Raw genomic sequence first — 20347 nt, 5'->3', positions numbered from 1 at the left:
GCTGGCCTCGAACTCACAGAGATCTGCCTGCCTCTGCCTCCCAAGTGCTGGGATTAAAGGCGTGTGCACCATTGCCCAGCTGTTATTATGCATTCTTTCTGAGACAAGGTCTTGCTGTGTTGCCCAGGCTAACTTTGAGCTAATGTTAATCCTCCTGCCTCAGCTTCCTGAGTGCTGGGATTACAGGTGTGAGCCACTATGTCTGGCTTTGTACCCATCATTCTTTTTTCAGTTGTTGTTGTGGGGCTGCAGAGGTGACGGTGTGCTGGTTGATGCAGCAGTTGAGCCCTTGCTGCTCTTTCAGAGGATGTGAGTTGAATTCTCAGCACCTACCTTGGTGGCTCACAGCCATCTATTAATGTCAGCTCTGGGGAATCTGACCCCACTTGTGGCCTTCAGAGGAACCTGGACAAATGTGGTATACACTCAGACAGGCACTTAGTAAGCACAAAGACATGCTTGAATTACTGTGCGTGTTATGTGTATGAACATCCACGCATAAAGAGCTTGATATCAGCTATGTGTGCGCAGTCATTTGCAGGGAAACTGGAGACAGGTCTGACTACTTCACTGGGATCCACCAACCGCCTCTACCTCCCTCAGCTAGGGGAGGGAATCATCACAGCCTTCCCAGTCTCCCCTCGGCTCGATCTTGTGCTGCAGGTCTGGCAGCAGCTGTTGTGAGTCCCATCATGTCCTGAAGACGTTGCCTTGTGGCGCCCTCCTCAACCTCTGGGTCTTAGAGTCTTCCCACCGCCTCTCCCGTGATGCTGCCAGAGCCTTTGGAAGAGGGGCTGGGATACAGCTGTCCCAATTTTGGCTGAGTACTTCAGACACTAATTCTCTCTACTTTAGTTATTTGGGAGCTTCTGGGAAAAGGTCACATTCTTAAAGTACTTAAGTGAAGGTTCTAGAAGCTCCCGTCATGGTCTAGGACTCCCTTGTGTATTTTTTGTGTAGTGCTTAACCACACATTACCATTGTGTGCAGCCCCTCTGGTGGCTTCTCACCCTGGTGGCAGGCAGGTTTGGTTGCTATATATACCATTTTACTTGGTGAAGGAGTGGCTCTGAGTGTGGATGGCATCAAGCGAGTTTGCCACTTGCTTTTGGATCTTTCATGAAGCTTCCAGCCAACCGGCTAAGTGTGCAGTGAAGGGCTTAGCATGGGCTGGGTGCCATTCTGTACAGTCTCCTGGCAGGGCTCCTGCTCCCTGGATGCTTCAGCAAGCTTTGTCTTGCTGTAGTCAGTGGAGGCGCCACTGCTGTGACATTTGTCCATTTTACAGGTGAAGAGGTGAAGGAATGATGAATCCAGTTAGTAGTTGATTGGCAGCTTGTCCTGGGTACCCAGATGCTCAGAGCTGGGGCCAAGCCTGTTCTCCATGAGTCTTGACTTGTTGAGTCTGCCAGCTGCTGTAAGAAGACTTGGCAGGCCTGAGCATGCCCTTCTGGGACCTCACTCAGAAAGACTGAGCTGCAGACAGGGTTAGACACAGGCAGGTACCCAGTACCATCACCCAAGAAAGCACATGTTATTAGTGACACAGATGTCTGGGACATTGCTGGTGCTGCCAGGGCAGCTTGTGATAGCACCGCACTGTCTGTTTTGTGCCCTGAGGGTTTGTGCAGCCTCTGAGTGGCTAGCTGCCCTCAGGAAGTGGCAAAGTCTGTCTTCTGGAAGAAAGAGCTAGTGTTTCTATTGTCCCTGACCCTGAGACTCCCAGCTCCCAACATTGGGTCCTTACCACCCCTCCCCCCATAAAGATCTCCCCACACCATGGGCAAGCAAGAAGCAGTGGGCCTGTGAGTATTTAGCTTGGAGGTCTTGAAGCTGTGGCCTGTGCCAAAATCAGAACAGCTGCAACTGCCCTGTCCCCTGGGCCTCCTGATAAGTCTGCTCTGGGGTTTGTTCCTGGGGCTCAGTCTGTGTCTTGGGTTTACTCAACTCACCTGGGATCAGAGAACTGGTTCATGGTGAGCCTGGCACAGGCTCTCTTGGGGACTTCAGCAGCTGAGCCACCTCCTTGTCTGGTGGTCTTGGGAAAACTATTGCTGTCATTCCTTCCAGGCCAGGTAGGCTTCTCCCTACAGGCACCTGTGGCCTCAGGAAGGGAAGGTCCTCTGCTTGCCTTCTGTCCCCTGTAAAGAGGACCGTGAAACCCTTCTGTGCCTGTCAGATTAGCCTTGATGGACACACTATATGGAGGGGAGCCAAGTAGTATGGGAGTCCTGGTCCTTCCTGTGGGGAGCAGCCAGCCCTCGGGTGCACTTGCTTCTTCCCTGCGGGTCATGGTAGTGTCCGTGAAGAGGCTCACCTCATTTCTCTTACCCACTGTAGGATCATGCGGCCAGATGATGCCAATGTGGCTGGCAATGTTCATGGAGGGACCATTCTGAAGATGATTGAGGAGGCCGGGGCCATCATCAGCACCCGGCACTGTAACAGCCAGAATGGGGTGAGTGCGGGGATTACCCCTGTGATCTGGACTCCATAGCCCTAACAGACAGTGGTTCACGTGGAGGCTGGATCTGCAGCGTACTTGCCTTACTTGCTAGGTCTGGGTCTCTGGAGGCTCTGGCATTGTCAGCCCTGCTCGGAGTCCCAGGGAATAAGGTTTGGCTTTGATCTCAGTGTGGAGGGTGGGGAATCAGCAGAGACAAAGCTGCTGGACAGCTGAAGGGCCCTCTCTCCACCTTCACGCTGGATCCTTCAGGAGCTGTGGCTTGCACAGGCCCTGCTCTTGAGCCCTGCCTTGGTTGTGGTCAGAATTATTCTATGCCTGTGTGGGTCTGCTATCATATTTAGAAGCTGAAGTGTGGTGACAGGCTTCCTGAGCCCCACTTCTGTCCCTGACTGAAGTGTGGTGATTGTTGGCAAGTGCTTTGGCTTGTCTGAGTATTGCTGGCCCTGCATATTCCTGGGGTCAGGGTTTTACCTACTCAGGAGCTGTGCAGTGGGAGGTGACCCTGCAGCTATTTTGGGCCTGTAGGACAGGCTCTCTGGGTTTAGAACTTCAGGGTCTCTGTAGGCTGCCATGAGATGACAGCCAGATGGACCAGCCAGGGAGAGAGCTTGACAACTGTGTGCTGTGGTGGGTACAGCAGTGGGCTGCTGGGAGTCTGCGGTGCCCAGCTTCAATGGCTCTGGGTCTCAGCTAGTGCCCTGCTGGGCAGTGAGGAGGAAGACTCACCTCACTTAAGAAAGTGGGCTGGTGTAAACACAGGCTCTGTTCAGGACACGGAACCCAGAGAGGCTCTGTGTATTCTGACCAGGCCAGGCTGGGAAGCTGGACAAGGCACATGCTGTCCTGGCTCTGCAGCCTTCATAACAAGGCCCAGGTGCCCCGTGCTGCACATTGTTTATTGTACTTCGCACACATTGTCCTTTCTTCAAATCACACTCTGTGACAGACTTGCATTGAACAAACCTATCGATGCTATTTAAGCAGGAATGTCCTGGCTTGGGTCTGTGGCACATTTTGATAATTCTTCAATTGTTCATTCTTGCTAACCATATTTGCTATGAGGATTTATAAGCGGTGGTTTCTTTCCCCCACCCTAAAGCACCTTAGTACTGATGAAACCCTGGTATTTTGTTGTTGTTTTTAAGACTTTTAAGTATAAAAAGTATGTATATGTGTGTACCTGTTTCTTGGTATGTACACGTAAGTGTGGGTACCATGGAGGCCAGGAGAGGGTGTTAGGTGCCTTGGAGCTGAATCCTAGGCAGCTGTGAGCTGCCTAATGTGAGTGCTGGCCACAGAATCCTGGTCACCATCTCTCCAGCCCTGTTCCCCGGGTCTTGTGCACGCTTAGGCACATGAGAGACACTACCAGTTACTGCTTTTGCCATTGTTCTCATCCATGTCAGTGTGTGTGTTCTAGGCTGCCCTGCTGGTTCCCTTTCTCTCTCTCCTTGGGTCTCTTCATTCTTCAAGACACAACAAGACTGAAGATAACTCTATATCACCTCTCAGTACCCAGCTGGAGGGAGTTCAGCTGAATTCACTTTATTAATGTTTTGGTTTTTGAGATAGGGTCTTCTGTAGAGAGAGCTTCAGCTGGCCTCAAACCCCCATGTAGCCAGTGATGAATTTGGACTTTCAGTATTTTTTCACATTTGTTTTATTTATTTATCTATTTATGTATTTGTTGAGAGAGGAAATATATGCTGTGGGCATGTGGCCAACTTGCAGAAGTGGGTTTTCTCTTTTTTCCCTGTAGTTTTCAGAGAATGAACTTAGGGCACTGGGCTCATTAGCCAGTGTCTCTGCTGGCTAATGCACCCTGCTGGCCTGAATGTGAACTTCTGACCTTCCTGTCTCTACCTTCTAAGTGTTGGAATTGTGGGTATGCATCTGGAGGACCTGGAATTGTCAGCCCTGCTTGGAGTCCCAGGGAATAAGGTTTGGCTTTGATCTCAGTGTGGAGGGTGGGGAATCAGCAGAGACAAAGCTGCTGGACAGCTGAAGGCCCTCCCACCACCTTCATGCTGGATCCTTCAGGAACTGTGGCTCTTAAAGGAGCCGTGAGCTTCTACTTGTCTCTTACAGAGCCCACCCGAGAAAAATGCTGCTACCAAGAAGCTGTGCTTGTCTCTGTTCTTCTGTTTTTAAAATCCCTTTTTAAGTTTTTGTCAAGTTTTAAGTGGAAGTTCTTGGTACCCACGTTGTTGGCACCATTTTGTTGTGGTGTTTCCTGCCGGGTTCCACAGCCTTCTCAGAGCCCCAAAAGAAGCACACGGATGCTATGTTAGTTATAATACTATTGGCCGTTGGCTTGGGCTTTTTATTGTCTTAATGGTTAGCCCATTTCTATTCATCTAAGTATTTCCACATGGTCTTATCTTACTGGGGAAAGATCCAGACCTGTTACTCCTCTTTCATCCTACACAGTGACTGACTCTGCCTACGTTTCCCAGAATCCTCCTTGTCTCCTAGTCCTACCCATCTTCCTGCCTCATTGGCCACAGTGCTTTATTCATCAGCCAATAAGAGAAACCTGTATGGAAGATATTCCCATCATACACAGGACTTGTCTGGGTTCCCTCTCCTGAACAGAGCCGATGTTCACATCAGACCATAGCGGGTCCTGTGTATCTACCCACTTTGTTTAAATGAAGTAGGGTCTTCCTCCTCTGGCCAGCAAGGCACGAGTGGGATGTAAGTGTGAGCTGCCATGCCTGACATGCGTGGTGCTGAGCACTGGCCCCAGGGCTCACATATGCTAAGCACACACCTACCAGTTCCCCACATTCCCAGCTCCAACAACTTGTTTTTTTGTTTTTTGTTTTCAAGACAGGGTTTCTCTGTGTAGCCCTGGCTGTCCTGGAGCTCATTGTATAAACCAAGCTAGCCTCCAACTCGGAGAGATCCGCCTTCCTCTGCCTTCTGAGCTCTGGGATTAAAGGCGTGCGCCACCACTGCCTGGCTTCCACTGGCCTTCATTTGAAGTTAGTCATTAGAAATGGTGAAGCTGTGTGAGGAGACAGCCAAGCCAGGCTGTGAACTGGAAGAAGAATTCTTGGAAGGCTTTAGAAGCATTGTCCAGTCAACATGGGAGTGATGTCCAGCAAGTTTCCTGGTCAGGAGATAAGAGCAAGCCAGCCACAGTGTTCCCTCCAGCCAACTCGATGTCCATGCCAGGCCTGACCCTGACTCTTTAGTTCCATGGAGGCTGAGGGAGTAGAGTCAGCCGAGGCAACTGCAGAAGGGCAGTTGGAGGCTGGCAGAGGCTGCCATGATGTCGGGTGCAGGTAACAGGAGCCACTGTGGAAGCCTCATTGAGTGAGTCACCCAGAGAGTCCAGTGACGGGGATGTCCTGTGTGCTGTGAATGGCTGATGAATGAATGCTGATTGGCCAGTAGCCAAGCAGGAAGTATAGGCGGGGCTGTGGGATGAGGAGAGTTCTGGGAGGAGAGGAAGGCAGAGATGCCATCTAGCTCCCAGGAAGATGGGACGCCAGGCATTCTCTGGTAAGATAAGGCCATGTAGAAATACATAAATTAATAGTTTTGGGTTAATAATTAAGAGAGAGCTAGCCAGTAAGAAGCCTAGGCCAAACAGTTTATAATTAATATAAGCCTCTGTGTGTTTATTTTTGGCTAAATGGCTGTGGGACCAGGTGGGAAAGAAACTCTACACTCTAGAGCAGTGGTTTTCAACTTATAGGTCTCGACCCTTTTGGAGCTTAAACTATGCTTTTACAGGGGATGCCTGTGATCATTGGAAAACAGATATTTACATATAATTCATAACAGTAGCAAAATTACAGTTATGAAATGGCAATGAAAATAATTTGCTTTGTTTTTTGGTTTTTCAAGACAGGGTCTCTCTATGTAACTCTGTCCTGCACTCGCTCTGTAGACCAGGCTGGCCTTGAACTCAAAGAGATCCGCCTGCCTCTGCCTCCCGAGTGCTGGGTTCATAGGTATGCGATACCACCGCCCAACTAATTTGGTTCTTTTTAAAAATAAAATAATTGGGGGTTGGGGGACACCACACATGAGGGACTGTATTAAAGGGTCACAGCATTAGGAAGGCTGAGAGCCGCCGGTCTGGAGACCTCTGGTAGCAGGTGGCCCAGCAGATAGCAGGTGTGTGGTGTAGATGAAATAGCCTTCTACTGCAGGACGGTGTTTGGGACCTGGACAGCTGGAGAGGAGAAGCCAGTGCTTGGCTTCAAAGTGTCACAGCAGGGAGGCAGCTGGTGACCTTTCCAGAACCCCAGGGCCCCTAAGAATGAGTATTCTAGGTCCATCTGCCTGTGCTCTGGGAAGGCGGTGAAGCTTGGGTGAGCGACCACACACCTGTTTCCTGGGTGAACTGCTACATACTGAATGCTTACTGTTGAGACCTGCTGCTCCCTGAAGAAGATTTGAAATAGCAATGGCCTCCCATCTTAGCTACTTGGAAGGCCTGAGGCAGGGGTGTCAGAATGTTACAGAGGGAGTTCAAGGCCAGCCTAGAACTCAGTGAGGGAACCATCTCAGAATACAAATTAAAAAGAAGACCTGTGCCATAGTGCATCGGCAGAGTTTGTGTTTGTCATGTGAGAGGCCCTAGGCTCAGTGCTCAATACTGGGGAAAACAAACAAATCTGCTTTTCATTGGCAATGTCCCTGGCCACCCAGGAGCTCTGATGAAGGTGTGTGAAAATGATAGCACCACACCTGCTGACATGACAGCCGTTCTACAGCCTGTGGACCGAGGAGTCTTTGCAGCTCACTAATGTCATGTGAGCAGTGTGCTTCAGTGTCTGTATCTGCCAGCAATCTGTCTGATGGACCTGGACACCGCACGCTGGGAACCTGGAGAAGGAAGACTCAGCCCCCATAGTTGGCGGGAAGAGGGTCCAGCGTGAGTGTGAGCAGGGTCTGGAAGCGGTGGAATCCGGCCGTCGTGGACGATGTGGGGGCTGGAGGCCTCTGTGGAGGAAGAGACTGCGCGTGCCATACGGACAGCAGGAGAGACTGAGCTGGAAGTAGCACCTGAGGGTGCAACTGCTCACTGCCACCTCCTCCTGTCGGAAGGTACTGACCTTGGAGCTTGGTGCATCAGGGTGCCCTCTGGTGGCTGTAGGGTGTGCGACAGTCTCAGAGGCCACCCTTTCTGTAGAGAAGCTTTGAGAAAGGCAGGCAGCGAGCATCTCAGGACGGCTTGACAAGAGAGTGAACTTGGGCGGGAGAAGCTCCCGGGCTTGGGGATGAAGGAAGAGGAGACTTGGGAGGAAGTGGACAGTGATGCCAGTAGAGATTGTGACACTCAGGGTGGGCATGGTGGTGCATGTCTTTACTACCAGCACACAGGTGAGCTCCAGGGCAGCTAAAGCCCTATTTAAAAAATAAAAAATAAAAAACTGTAGGAGTAGCCTAACCACCGCCATCCAGTAAGAAGTACTTTATTAGCTCATGTGACCCTTATCTCACCCTAAGAGGCCTGTTGACATTGTCACTGTTGCTATCTCTGAGGGGCTGAGCCATAGAGGTATGGGCCACACGAGGAGGCAGGTGGCAAGTCTGTTCCATGGAACTTGGGTTCCTGCTTCGTTGGGCTCCAAATCTGGGGGCTCTGTTTGGGTATTCTTTTCTCATGCCTTAGACATGGTCACAGGTTAGTCCTGGTCTGAGCACCCTGATCGGCAGTATCACCTTTTACCTGGATTGCTGGGAGGGACAGCCTCTTGGCCGAGTGTGTTTCTGGTCATTGCCCACCACCCGTGGTGTCTATACCCAGAATAGTAGCCAGAGTCCCTTTAAATGTGACTGGAGTACACCACACAGTAGGGCAGCAGGAACCAGCTCTGGAGTCCAAGCCCAGTCCACACCCAGTCCCTTCTGTGTCACCCTGCTCAGAGCGGTATTTCCTGTGGCCCTTTCTGCTGGCCCGCTCCTGCCTGTCTGAGCTTCCCTTCCATAGACGCGCTGGACACTTTCCCTTGGGGCAGAAGCAAATCGGAGGGCTCCAGGCTCATCCTGCGGAGGCACAGGGGGAGGTCTGTGCTCTCCTCCTGCCTCAGCGCTTCAGTTGTCAGCATTGCCTTCTCCGTCACTGCTGTCCTTGATGCTCTGGGCTGCCTTTCCTGGCCTTCTTTCTCCCAGCCTGTCATCTGGGTTTCAGTCCGGTGTCTCCTCATGGCGTCTGTGTGCTGCATCCCCCTGGGACTGTGCTGCCTCTCACTCATTTATCATCTTCCCCTACTAGACCCTGGGCCCCAGGACGGGAGCTCTGACCTGTCCCACTGGAGGTGGCCCTGAGGATGGGGCCTGCCTGGTGAGAAGTGGCCTTTGTCTGCTAGGTCAGCCACAGAGCAGTTGCGCTTTGAGGCTCCTGCCTCTCAGACATGGGCATGTGTGTGACCTTGTGCCCATGTTCTTCTGCGTTGGGATCCGACTTAACCTCACTCTCCAATAACCTTCCCTGACCCTGTTCATCTCTTGGTTTGCTACCTGTGCGTGGGTAGTTCCATGAGGTAGAATTGCCACACTCAGAGTGGTGCCTGTTTCTGGCTCTGCCTAGCCTTTGCTTTTCCAGCTTCTGCCAGTGGGTGGTGCCATAGTCATGAGAATGAACTTGAAGGCAAAGTAACTCCTTCTTGATCCTTTTTCATTTTGCATATATATAGTGGGTGGGAGGGCATTAAGCCCTGCAGATCCAAGTTGGAAAGTCCAGGATGAGAAAACATACACACCTCTAGAACTTTCCGTTTCCTGCCCTGTCTTAGCTGTCTTGCTAAGATCTATCTGTCTGTGTTGTCTGTAAGATCAGAAGCTCAGTCTCCAGCCTGTTTGTATGAGAATTACCTGGGAGAGCATTGAGCAGGTTCTTGGTCCTGTTTCCAAAGAGGTTGGTTCTAGGATTGAGTCATGCTCCTGACTCATCTGCCAGGGAATGGGTGAGCTCCAGGGCAGTAGGAGAGCTGTCTGTGCACAGGGGCTGGGTGAGTTCCAGGGCAGTAGGAGAGCTGTCTGTGCACAAGGAGTGTGTGAGCTCCGGGGCAGTAGGAGAGCTGTCTGTGCACAGGGGCTGGGAAATGGCTCAGCAGGTAAGAGCATTTGCTCTGCAAACTTGAGGAAAGAGTTTGGATCCCCAGCGCCCACATAAAAGCTGGGCCTGGCCTCATCTGCCTCTCATCCCAGTGCTGGTAGGGGATGCAGATGGGGGGATGCTGGGACTTGCTGGCCACCAGCCTACTCAAAAAAGTGAGTTCCAGGTTCAGGGGGACCCTGTCTTGAGGTGCATGTTGGAGAACCGTGTGCCACCAGACTTGGGTACTGAAACCCTGACTAGGGACAGCAGGGTAATAAAGACAGACAGACACACAGACACATGTACACACAGACAAAGCATGGTTAGGTGGGACGAGCTCACTGTGGTAAAAGGCACCTACCCCCTCCCCAGCATGTGTATTAGGTACAGCACAGGGGGAGGGGCTAGATAGTCTCAGTAGGGGGTCTCTGTTGGTAGGCAGTCTCAAGTATAAACATCCGCAGGAGGAGGAAGCTGCAGTTGTTAGTCTTGTGTACACTGAGCTCTCACTCACACTTGGACTCTGGAGGGAAGCTTCACCACCCCTCCTGAGCCTCAGCTGGGTTTGCCACTCTTGTAGGGCTGAGGAATTGGAGTCCTTGATGTAGCTGTACCCATGACAACATGACATTCTTTCTCAGGGCTTTAGTTGTTAGGGTTCCGTCTGCTCCCTCCAATGGAGACTGACAAAGGACTCCTGATGCCTCCCCATGTGTGCACCAGGGCACACATGTGTAAGGACATGTATAACTCATATACACACATGGAGGGCTACGACAAGGGCGGGAACTATCACCTGCCTGTAGATGGAGGTTTCTGTAGGGCCAGGTGGGGCAGAAACCCTTTATCCCAAATAAACACATAGAGGCTGTATTAATTATGAATTCTTTGATGACTCAGGCTTCTTATTGTCTAGCTCTCTCTTAGTTATTAACCTATTTCTATTAATCTATGTATTGCCTCGAGGCTGTGGCTTATCCATAATGCTCCGTCATGTTACACCTTTGGCGGCTACATGGCATCTCCCTAGAGATTCACTCTCAGTTCCTCTTCCCAGAATTCTCCTAGTCTGGTAGTCCTGCCTGACTACTGGCATTTATTCACCAACCAATAAGATAAAGATATATTCATAACATACAGAAGGACCTCCCCCATCACCTCTCTGCTGTGTAGCCGTGGGCAGCTGTCCTTCCATCTTGGCTCCTATCAAGGGCTGTGGTAAGGACTGCCTGGTAAGTGACAATAGAGCTGCTTATATCCTTGCCAGCCTAGTGGCAGCCCAGGTGCCGCATCCTGAGAAAGCTGCTTGTTCCAGTGGAAAGTCACCCAGTGCCACATGTTCCTATGGAAAGTGATGGCCCATGGTGCCACTGCGAGGCACCAGACCATCTTGCCATTGTATTAGGTTCAGTAAGGGCCTGCTGAGTGCCTGTGTCCATGTGGGTCCCTGCTAGCCTTTTGAAGAGGTCTTTGGGAATGCGTATCAAGATACTGACCCCTGAAGTGCAGTGTTGGATGTCCAAGTTGTCCACAACAGTGTCGCTTACAGGACAGCACAACTGAAGTTGGCACAGGTCTAACACAAGATGGAGGCTCCTGTTCTGTCTGATCATTAAAACAGTTGTGCAGTGGGATCCTAGGACCGGGCTGAAGAAGTCCTTCCAGTACTGCTATGGTCTCAGTGTGTTCTGAAAGGTGAGGGCTGTGGAAGGCTGAGCTTTCGTCAAGGGTCCATTTCCTCATTTCTTCATTGAGTCTTTTTGAGACCAGGTCTTGTTTTGTGCCCTAAGTAGACCTCACATTCACTGTGTATCCCAGGCTTGCTTTGCAACCCTTCCCTTCCTGCCAAGGGCTCCCATCTTACTTATGCTGGGATTGCAGGTGTGTACCAGCAGGCCATGCTCAGTGGCCTGTGTTAAGAGGCAACAGTGTCCTCTTGCTTTTCCAGCCATGAACCCGGAAGAATGGCTTCATGAGACTTGAGTACACTTGTGTCTTTATCTTGAATTTATAGTCTGAGAAATGAGAGATGAGTTTCTGTTGTTTATAGCTTAGCCCACCCAGCGTATTTTCTGTTTCAGTAGCCCTGACAAACTAAGACTCAGCCTGTAGGACTGTCCAAATTAGACGGCAAGGGATGGTATTTTGGGGTGAAGGGCAGTTAGTCAGCTTGCTTGCATCTAGCATTTGGGCCTCACCATGGGGTTGAGGCTGTGTGTGTGTGTGTGCCCAGGGCTCCCAAGAGACTCAGGGACAAGATGAAGGCAGGCACACCTGCTGCCAGATGTTTTGAATCATGAGACTGGGTTATCTGTGTAAAGGATTGTGGGGGTGGGGGTGGGGGATGAGGTATGCCTATGTGTGTGTCTGTGTGTGTGAGAGAGAGAGGGGGTGGAGGGGAGGGAATGAGTCAGACTGTCAGCCTATTAGTGTCTAGTGTCCTGGGGATGCCACTTCCCTAGGTGACCTCTCCTGTCCCATGCACCCTGTGGGCTGGTCCTTCTGATACCCACACTCTGCAGGTGGATAACATAGTGATAGCAGGCAGGTTATTTTTCTCTGTTGAGTGGGGCAGATCAGAAGGTTCACTTAGGAAGTGCACAGCCATGTGGTTAAGCCTAAAGCAGGCACCAGAAGAGCCGAGCCAGGTCCTGAGGAAGGAGTGGAGAAAGACCCAGATGGTAACTGCTTCTATTGGGGAGGGAGCGATGCTGCCCCGTCCACCTGTCTGTGCCTTTTTTATATTCTACATAAAGCAGTATGCATTATTGTAGAAGAAGAAGAAGAAATGGCCTCGCTCAGTGTGTGGCTCCAGTTCAGTCAGCAGCAGCTCTGAGGTATTTGCTGATGTTTCTCCACAGTTAGGCCGGCGCTATCACTCAGCCACATTATTTCACAGTGATGAACCGAGCAGGCGCTTGAGGAAGTGTCTCTGTGGTAGGGACTTGCTAGCCTGGACTGATGGCTGTCTCTGTTTTTTGTAGGAGCGCTGTGTGGCTGCCTTGGCCCGGGTGGAGCGCACTGACTTCTTGTCGCCCATGTGTATCGGTGAGGTGGCTCATGTCAGTGCAGAGATCACCTACACTTCCAAGCACTCTGTGGAAGTTCAAGTCCACGTGATGTCGGAGAATATCCTCACAGGTAACTCCCAGTGTTTCTCACTGGCCACCTTAGCTCAGCGCCAGTGCTCTGCTTTGCTTTTGTTACTAGGACAAAACATGAACCTAAACCAACTTGGGGAAGAGAGCTGTTGTTTCAGCTTAGAGACTATAGCTGTCACTTGGTGAGAGCCTGGAGGGCGGAGCTGAGCAGAGATGGTGCCTGTCTCTGGCTTGCTCAGCCCCTTTCTTCCACAGGGTCCCCAGGCCCACTGCCTACATCAGTTAGCAGTTAAGAAAATGGCTCTAAGACATTGTCACAGGCCATTCTGATCTGGGCAGTCCTTTAGCTGAGGCTTCATCTTCCCAGGTGAGTCTAGGTTTGTCAGGGTGACAGCTGAAGCTGACTGACATGCTGCTTGCCCACGTGGAGGGTTGGCCATGCCCAGGGAATGGATATGTCTCTTTGGCCCTCACACACCCTGTAGGCAGATTTTTCTCTACTCATGCTTTTGCAGTTTGCAGATGGAGCATTGGTGGGTTATGAAGTACACTTGAGCTCCTCTCCAGTCAGAACAGGATTCTCAGCCTGCTCCCCCTCCTTCTTGAGACCAGCTAGCCCATGGCCACCACTCCCTACCTCTGTGTCCATCTGTTCTCCTAAACCATGGCTTGTATGGCTATGCAGAGATTGCTGGGAAAATCTGCCCCTGCCCATCTAGAAACCAGGTGTATGTAGAAGCTGTCCAGTGAATATTTGCCTGTGGTTCATCTGAACCTTTTCCTTGGCTGTGGTAACCATGGAAACCCTTCTCCTCTTCCCATTGGCACCACAGGAGAGCAGAGCTCCTTCTCATGAAGTGCTTATGTTTCTTTTATAACCTGGCTGTTGATTGGCAAGACAGGCAGGCCCTTTGGCCCCACTCTGCCTGCTTACCACCACCCTGTGGTCCCATGTGCCTTCAAGACTGGGCTGGCTTATTCGTTTTCTCCTTTCCCAGGTCCTCTGCAGTGGTGAGCCCATGGAGTGAGGGCTGAGGGCAGATTGAGGAGCTCAGGCCTTCCTGGGAGGGCAGGGCTAAGAACACAGCTGGCCATCTGGAACATTCTGATGAGCTCAGCAGGGATGGAGCAGAGTGAGCTGTGTCACCTCAGCCCCTGTGCACTGAGAGACTGTGAGAGCTCTTGCTCCTTTGGTGTTAAGTGTTCTTTGGATGCTGGTCTCAGGCTGTGGCACAGGAAGTGACAGCTGTGACCACTAGGGAAAGGCAGGCCCAATGCAGGGAGGAGTCGCTATCTGTCCTGTGGGCCTTCCTCCTCTGCTGGCCTACCTAGGTCACCCTGAGGAGGAGAGACCAGGCGGTGGTGGTGCACACCTTTAATCCTAGCACTCGGCAGGCCGGTCTCTGTGAGTTCAAGGCCAGTCTGGACTATAGAGCAATTTCTAGGACAGCCTCCGAAGTCACAGAGAAACCCTGTCTTGTCGGGGGAGGGGAGGAAGGGTCCCAAGGGACTGGATGGATGGCTCAGTGGTTCAGAGCTCTGGCCAGGACCTGGGTTCGATTCCCGGCTCTACATGTTGGCTCACAACTGTCTACAACTCCAGTCTCAGGGCATCTGATGCCCTCTTCTTGCCTCCAAAGGCACCACATACATACATGCAGCAAAACATACACAAAATAAATTAAAAAACGAGCATATTTGTGCCTTATCTGAAACAACCAAAACTTCAGCCCTCAGGAGCCCAGTGGCCAGAGGACACTGCAATGTGTGAGTCGGGAGAGCGACGGAGCACAAAGGTACTCTGCAGCTTTCAGAATTGCGAGGACATGCATGTGGCACACAGACATACATGTACACAAAATACTCACACATTTTCTAAAATAATAAAATGAAAATAATTCTTAGAAGAAAAGGCCTAAAGCAGCAGCTCCACCCTTTGCGCTTACCATGCAGACCTTCCTTCCTTCTGCAGAGTCCCCTTCCATCCAGAGGGGCGGTGTGGAAGGCCTGGCCTGCCAAGGAGTGGGGGAAGGTCAGCCTTGAAGGGCAGATGCAGGGCTGGTGCAGTCTCCCAGGACATGGGATAGGCACTGTTCACTCCTGGTGCTCAGGAGGCAGAGCAGGGCAGCTTTTCTCAGTGGGACCTGGCCATTGCCTCAGGTCCTCCTGGTCCCTTCTTCCTGGACCACGGATGGGGACAGTCTGGCCTTGGAATAGGACGCTTAGAGTCTTCTTCCCATGTCTTAGGTGTCTTACCCCAGAGTCCATTGTTGCAGCCTGGACTCTGGCCCTCCAGGGCTCCCTGCCCATATGTCCACTGGTAAGTGAGCCTGTGGTGGCCTGCTTAACAACGTCTGATCCAACACCACCCTGACCACATGCCCTGGCTGAATGGATGAGTGACAGGAACATTGAGGCTAGGGGAGCTGGGTGCACACCCAGGGCTGTAGCCCATGTGAAGGCCAAACTCGCTATTATTAGCGTGATCTCACTGCAAAAGCAAGGACCCCAGTCACCATGCTCCCTTTTGTCATGCTGAGCTGTAGTCCAGAGTCCTCCGAATGAGCACAGCCTGGTTCACTGTCTTGAATCTCAGCCCGTGTGATACCACAGCTCCTCTCTGGATATCAGGACGTCAGGCTAATGGGATGTTGTTGCTGCGGGCTACTCTTCTGAATAGCAGAGGGGCTTGTGAGGTGGTTTGAAGACATTTGGAATGCAGCAGTCCTAACGTGGCCCCGCTGAAGGGTGGAGATTGCACAATTAGTGTGTTTGCCTCATTTTGCTCAGTGCTGTTCATTTAGGTTTAGCAGGCCACTTGGGTTTCCATGGAAACCAGCTCTTCAGGCTGGCTCTGAGTCCAAGAGATCTTTATTCCCAAAAGCAGGTTGTCAGATTCATTCAGTCAAAGCGTGGGGAAAATATTTTCCCTTCGTGTCTGTCTGTGGTTCCCAGGCATGGGAGTCCACAGCCTTGTTCTGGGGGTGCCACGTGTCTGGGCGGGGCTGTGAGGCCTGCCTTGTGGGCCGGTACCCCTCCCCCCTCATGGGGTTGCTTGACTGGGAGCCTAAGGCTGTTTGGTGTGACCTTAGGGAAGCCCCAGGCTCCTGGGGAAAGCATTTCAGAGATGGCAGAGGCCACCCCCTGCTGCCCCTGCTCTACCCGGGAGTCTTTTGTGTTGTCAAAGCCACTTTTTAAAGGCACACTGTGGACTTTCTGAAGTGACTGGAACTGGAGAGCCTGGATGTGTGCTTAGGGTTTCACCAAGCTGCTATTTGACCCTGGTCAAAGCTCTTGACCTCTCTGGGGCTTCTAGCTTCTTATGGTAAGCAGGGGCGTGGGCCGTGGACTGTGTATTCCTTGGTCAGTAAAAGGCCATGAGCTGTGGCTCTCACCTCAGATGGGCTTTCCTGCTCTGGGAGCTTCATTCTGTTGTCCGTGTGGATTCAATGTCCCAAGTGAGCCTGAGCCCATTGCCCCTCTTGTGGCAGTATCAGTCTGTGAGGCCTCACAGAGCCTGCTGTGGTGTGACACTCTTAATTCAAGGCTACAAACTTCACAATCACATTAGGTCTTGCTAACAAATGGCCAACACCCTCCTGTAGCACCGGGAAGAAATAGAATGTCAGTGCCCCACATGAGTTAGGGGTCAGGTTCACTTTTTCATTATGGGGAGATGGGTGAGATGGGATTGGAAGGTAGGTGGAGGGAGCAGAAAGCAAGGACAGGAGTGCCCACTGTGACCGCTGACTTCTTCCCTCGGCTGACACACTTCATTTGTAATTTCTGAATGGTGGTACTGAGAAGGGTTTTCACAGCAGGGCCTGGAAACAGATAATTGACTGGTGTATCTACCCTAGGTCATGCATGGCTACTCTATGTGAAAAGGGTAAGATGTGGTCTCCGGGTACAAGATGCTGCAGGCGGGGGTGGAATGGGGTGAGGGGGTGGTGTCTTCCAGCCTGGGACGCTAGAGAGCAAGGGAGGCCAAACTGGGCCAACTAAGTAAGTTTGTCAGAGGAGGGTGTATCTGCTGCAGCCCTATATCACCACCCGGGTGAGCCAGGATTCCTTTAGAGCCTGACTCTGCTGCGCTGGACAGATCCCCACGTGTGCAGGGCATGCCAGGAACTCCCGGGAAGCCCTCCAGACTCCGTGAACATGGAGACAGCAGGTGTAATGGCTGCAGACCTTCCGCCTGTTGAGGGGTGCAGGGGCGCAGGCGGGAGGCGAGCGACCACAGGTGCGTGCTCGGGCTGAGGGCCGAGGCCTGTGCGCAGCCCGGGCAGTCTCCATATGCCACAAGGTTTGGTTGTATGTGCCCTTCAGTCTCGGTCTCAGTCTCTCTGTCTCTCTTTGGGTCTCCTGATGGTGAGAATTCTTGCAGCACCTGGACAAGTGAATAGAGTCTTCTGGAAGCTCTGTCCTATTCTGGACTGAGGGCATCAGGTCCTCATTAGGCAATAGCAGTGTCTGCTGGTGGGGACTTAGGCCAGCCAGTAGCTTGGCCAAGCTCGTCAGCCTCCTGCACTTGACAGGTTCATAGCCACACCCTGATTCTGTGAAGCCAGCCCTGGTTAGCTTAGAGCCTATAGTCTGAAGTCCTTCCAGTCGCCTCTGTAAGGGGAAAGCTAGCACAAATGCAGATCATGGAACTCTGGTCCCATATGTCCACGATGGCAGTGCCCTCAGGCCAAGAGGCTGGACAGGACCTTGGGAGCTGGGAGCCAGAGATGACAGTGTTACAGCTCTGGCTTGCTGAGGGCTGGCAGCAGCACCTGCCCAGTGTAGCCAAACTGAGTTGTCACTCATGTGATTTTCTTCTCTTAAGGTACCAAAAAGCTGACCAATAAGGCCACCTTGTGGTATGTGCCCCTGTCACTGAAGAATGTGGACAAGGTCCTCGAGGTGCCTCCTATTGTGGTAAGGTGACCCTTTCATGTGTCTCTTGGGGCAGATGCGGAGGCTGGGTCCCTCTGAGTTGTGGGGCAGATGCGGAGGCTGGGTCCCTCTGAGTTGTGGGAGGCCCTTTTAGCCCCAGGAGCAGCCCAGAGGATCATGGGACAGACTGTAGCACTAGGGCCCCTTGGGGGCCTGACAGGACTTCTCTGCATGGGTGGAGAAACATGGAGCTCATGTCCTGAGCAGGTACTGGTCTTGCAGTGCCATAACTCAGTGGCCTATACCCCATGCTAGGGCCTCCCTCTGTGTCACACTTGCTCAGGGGGAAAACAATGCCGATGGTAGGAATGTCTGTGACGGGTGCTGGATCCTGCTGAGAGCAGACTGACTGGGCCAGGCAAGCCATTCACTGAAACTCATCTCAGCCTGAGGCACCCATGTGAGGACTTGATCCTATGTGAGCCTTGCTTTCCCCTCAGCTGAGAGACACTGAGAGTGTCTCTCAGTGCATGAGGGCATATTAGTAGCATGAGAAGAGCCTGTGGTGTTTGTCTCTGGAGGGATCCCACGACAGACCAAAGTGTGGATAACCCCAAAGGCCCATATGGTAAACCAATGAGTTTTATTGGGGTTACTTACAGGAGTAGAAATGACTCGAAGACAGCTAGCTGTATCACCAGAACCCATGCCAGCATGGGTGGCAGCTCACAAAGCTGGCAATCTGGAGCACATCGCACAGCCTGCAGGCTCACAACTCTCAACAGCGTGTCCTTTCCAAGTGCCTAGGGTGGTCTAAACCTCTCCCAAGCAGCTCTGCTGGTTTCTGCTTCTTTGGGACAGCTGGTCTGCTCTCAGGGTCGCAGCTTGGCTCTGCTCTTCTCAGGAGGACGCTCAACGTTTATTGCTTCTCTGGCAGGAAGGGGCCTAGTGAGTCTGGTCAGTTTCAGGGACTTCCTAAAGCTGTTTGGGGTTGTTTACTTCCTGTTTAAAGAGCTTCCCTGTAGGATGACATGCTTCAGTGCCACAGGAAACGGTTACACAGCTGGCAAGGCCAGGTATCTGTGACCAGCTCTTCCCAAGCCTGTACCAGGAAAGTGTGTTGACATCTAGGGACTTTGGGCTGTGGTGAGGATTTGTATACAATGTGGCTTTAAGAAGGGGGAGCTGGGAGCTGGGTGATTAGGATGGGCCTGCCCTCTGCTTGCAGACCCACAAGAGATGGGCAGGGCTGACACCCAGAGCCCTTGCTCCTTTCTAGTGTTTTCTCTTCCTCAATGGGCTTAACAGGTGCAGAGGGGGTCGGGGACGGAACGGGACGGACTTCCTGTGGGCGAGACAGTTCTCTCCATCTGTTATCTTTCCACTGCCTCTGGGTCACTTGGGCCGATGGAGACTTAACTCCTCGTCATCACTTAGGGCTGCCACCAAAGCTGGCTTTTTGTCCTCTGTCTCATCATTGCTCGGTGGCTAGCTGGGCTTGGGTAGCAGGTCAGGCTGCAGTTGGATACATCTGTGATTTGACATTCCTTTTCCCCTACTCTGCAGCTTAGGCTGGCTTTGAACTCATCGTCCTCCTCTCTCTGCAACCCCCTCCTCCCCGCAATGTGCCACTACACATAGATACTCCGTTATTTATTTTATTGTCATTTACTTAGTTGGGTGTTTTGGCCTGGAAGGCTTGAGAACCTATAGAAATTGCTATGTGGCCCAGGGAGGGTGCTGCCATGTGCAGCTTTAGTTAGTGTTTTTTGAGACACTCTGTAGCCAATGTTAGCCTATAACTTTCCATGCAATCGAGACTGGCCTCAACCTTGCCATCCTCCTGCCTCAGCTTCATGAGTATTAGGATCCCAGGCATGTTCTACCACAGTTTGAATAGTCTAGGTATTTTTAAAAATGATTTATTTATTTATTTTTATGTGCATTGATGTATTGCCTGCATATATGTCTGTGTGTGGGTGTTTGATCCCCTGGAACTAGAGTTATAGACAGTTGTGAAAGGCCATGTAGGTGCTGGGAATTGAACCCAGGTCCTCTGGAAGAGTGGCCAGTGCTCCTAAGGAATGAGCCATCTCTCTAGCCCCAAGTCTAGATATTTTTAAGAACAATCTTCTCTGCTTCTGAGAAAGGGCATCTTAGCCTTGGCCTGGCTGTGCTGGTGCTGGTCACCAACTGTGCTAAATCATCCTCTCCCTGTGAGCAGAGCAGTGGCAGAGGGGTCACAGTCCTGCCTGTGTCATTGTCCCCAGACTGCTGTGACAAAGTGTTACAGTTTTGGGTGGTTTAAAAACTAGAGAGCCAGGCATTGGTGGCACACAACTTTAGTACCAGCACTCAGGAGGCAGAGGCAGACAGATCTTTGTGAGTTTGAGGCCAGCCTGGTCTACAGAGCGAGTTCCAGGATAGCCTCCAAAGCTACACAGAGAAACCCTGTCTCGAAAAACCAAAACAAACAAACAAACAAACAAAAAACCAACAACAAAAAACCCAGAAACAAACAAACAAAAAAAACCCCAACAACAGCAAAAATCCAATCAAACAAACAAATAATTAAGGAGATTCGGGCGGTGGTGGTGCATGACTTTAATCCCAGCACTCAGGAGGCAAAGGCAGGTGGATTTCTGTGAATTCGAGGACAGCCTGGCCTACAGAGTGAGTTCCAGGACAGCTAGGGCTACACAGAGAAACCCTATCTCTAACTGCCTCCCCCCCAACAAAGAAAGATAAAAATAAAAACACCTGGTCTTTCTGCATGTCTTACCTTCCCCTTGTTGGTTGTGTTTTTGTATGGTCTTAGAGAGATACCAGCTATAG

General features: G+C 51.6%; 1 protein-coding gene across 7 annotated transcripts in view; it reads left to right on the top strand.

The window, feature by feature from the left end:
• Nucleotides 1-20347, top strand: part of Acot7 (acyl-CoA thioesterase 7) — an 87027-nt gene that overhangs the window by 23284 nt on the left and 43396 nt on the right. For all 7 annotated transcript variants that reach the window (XM_027398369.2, XM_027398372.1, XM_035439364.1 and 4 more), the window contains exons 2-4: nucleotides 2341-2458; nucleotides 12515-12671; nucleotides 17463-17554. In XM_027398369.2, coding sequence (XP_027254170.1) covers nucleotides 2341-2458; nucleotides 12515-12671; nucleotides 17463-17554 — 367 coding nt within the window. The remainder of the gene's footprint in view (nucleotides 1-2340; nucleotides 2459-12514; nucleotides 12672-17462; nucleotides 17555-20347) is intronic.

This window comes from Cricetulus griseus, chromosome 2 (genome assembly GCF_003668045.3).
Source record: "Cricetulus griseus strain 17A/GY chromosome 2, alternate assembly CriGri-PICRH-1.0, whole genome shotgun sequence".
NCBI lineage: Eukaryota > Metazoa > Chordata > Mammalia > Rodentia > Cricetidae > Cricetulus > Cricetulus griseus.
The sequence above is the reverse complement of the archived record's forward strand: the minus strand, read 5'-3'. Positions and strand labels throughout refer to the sequence as shown.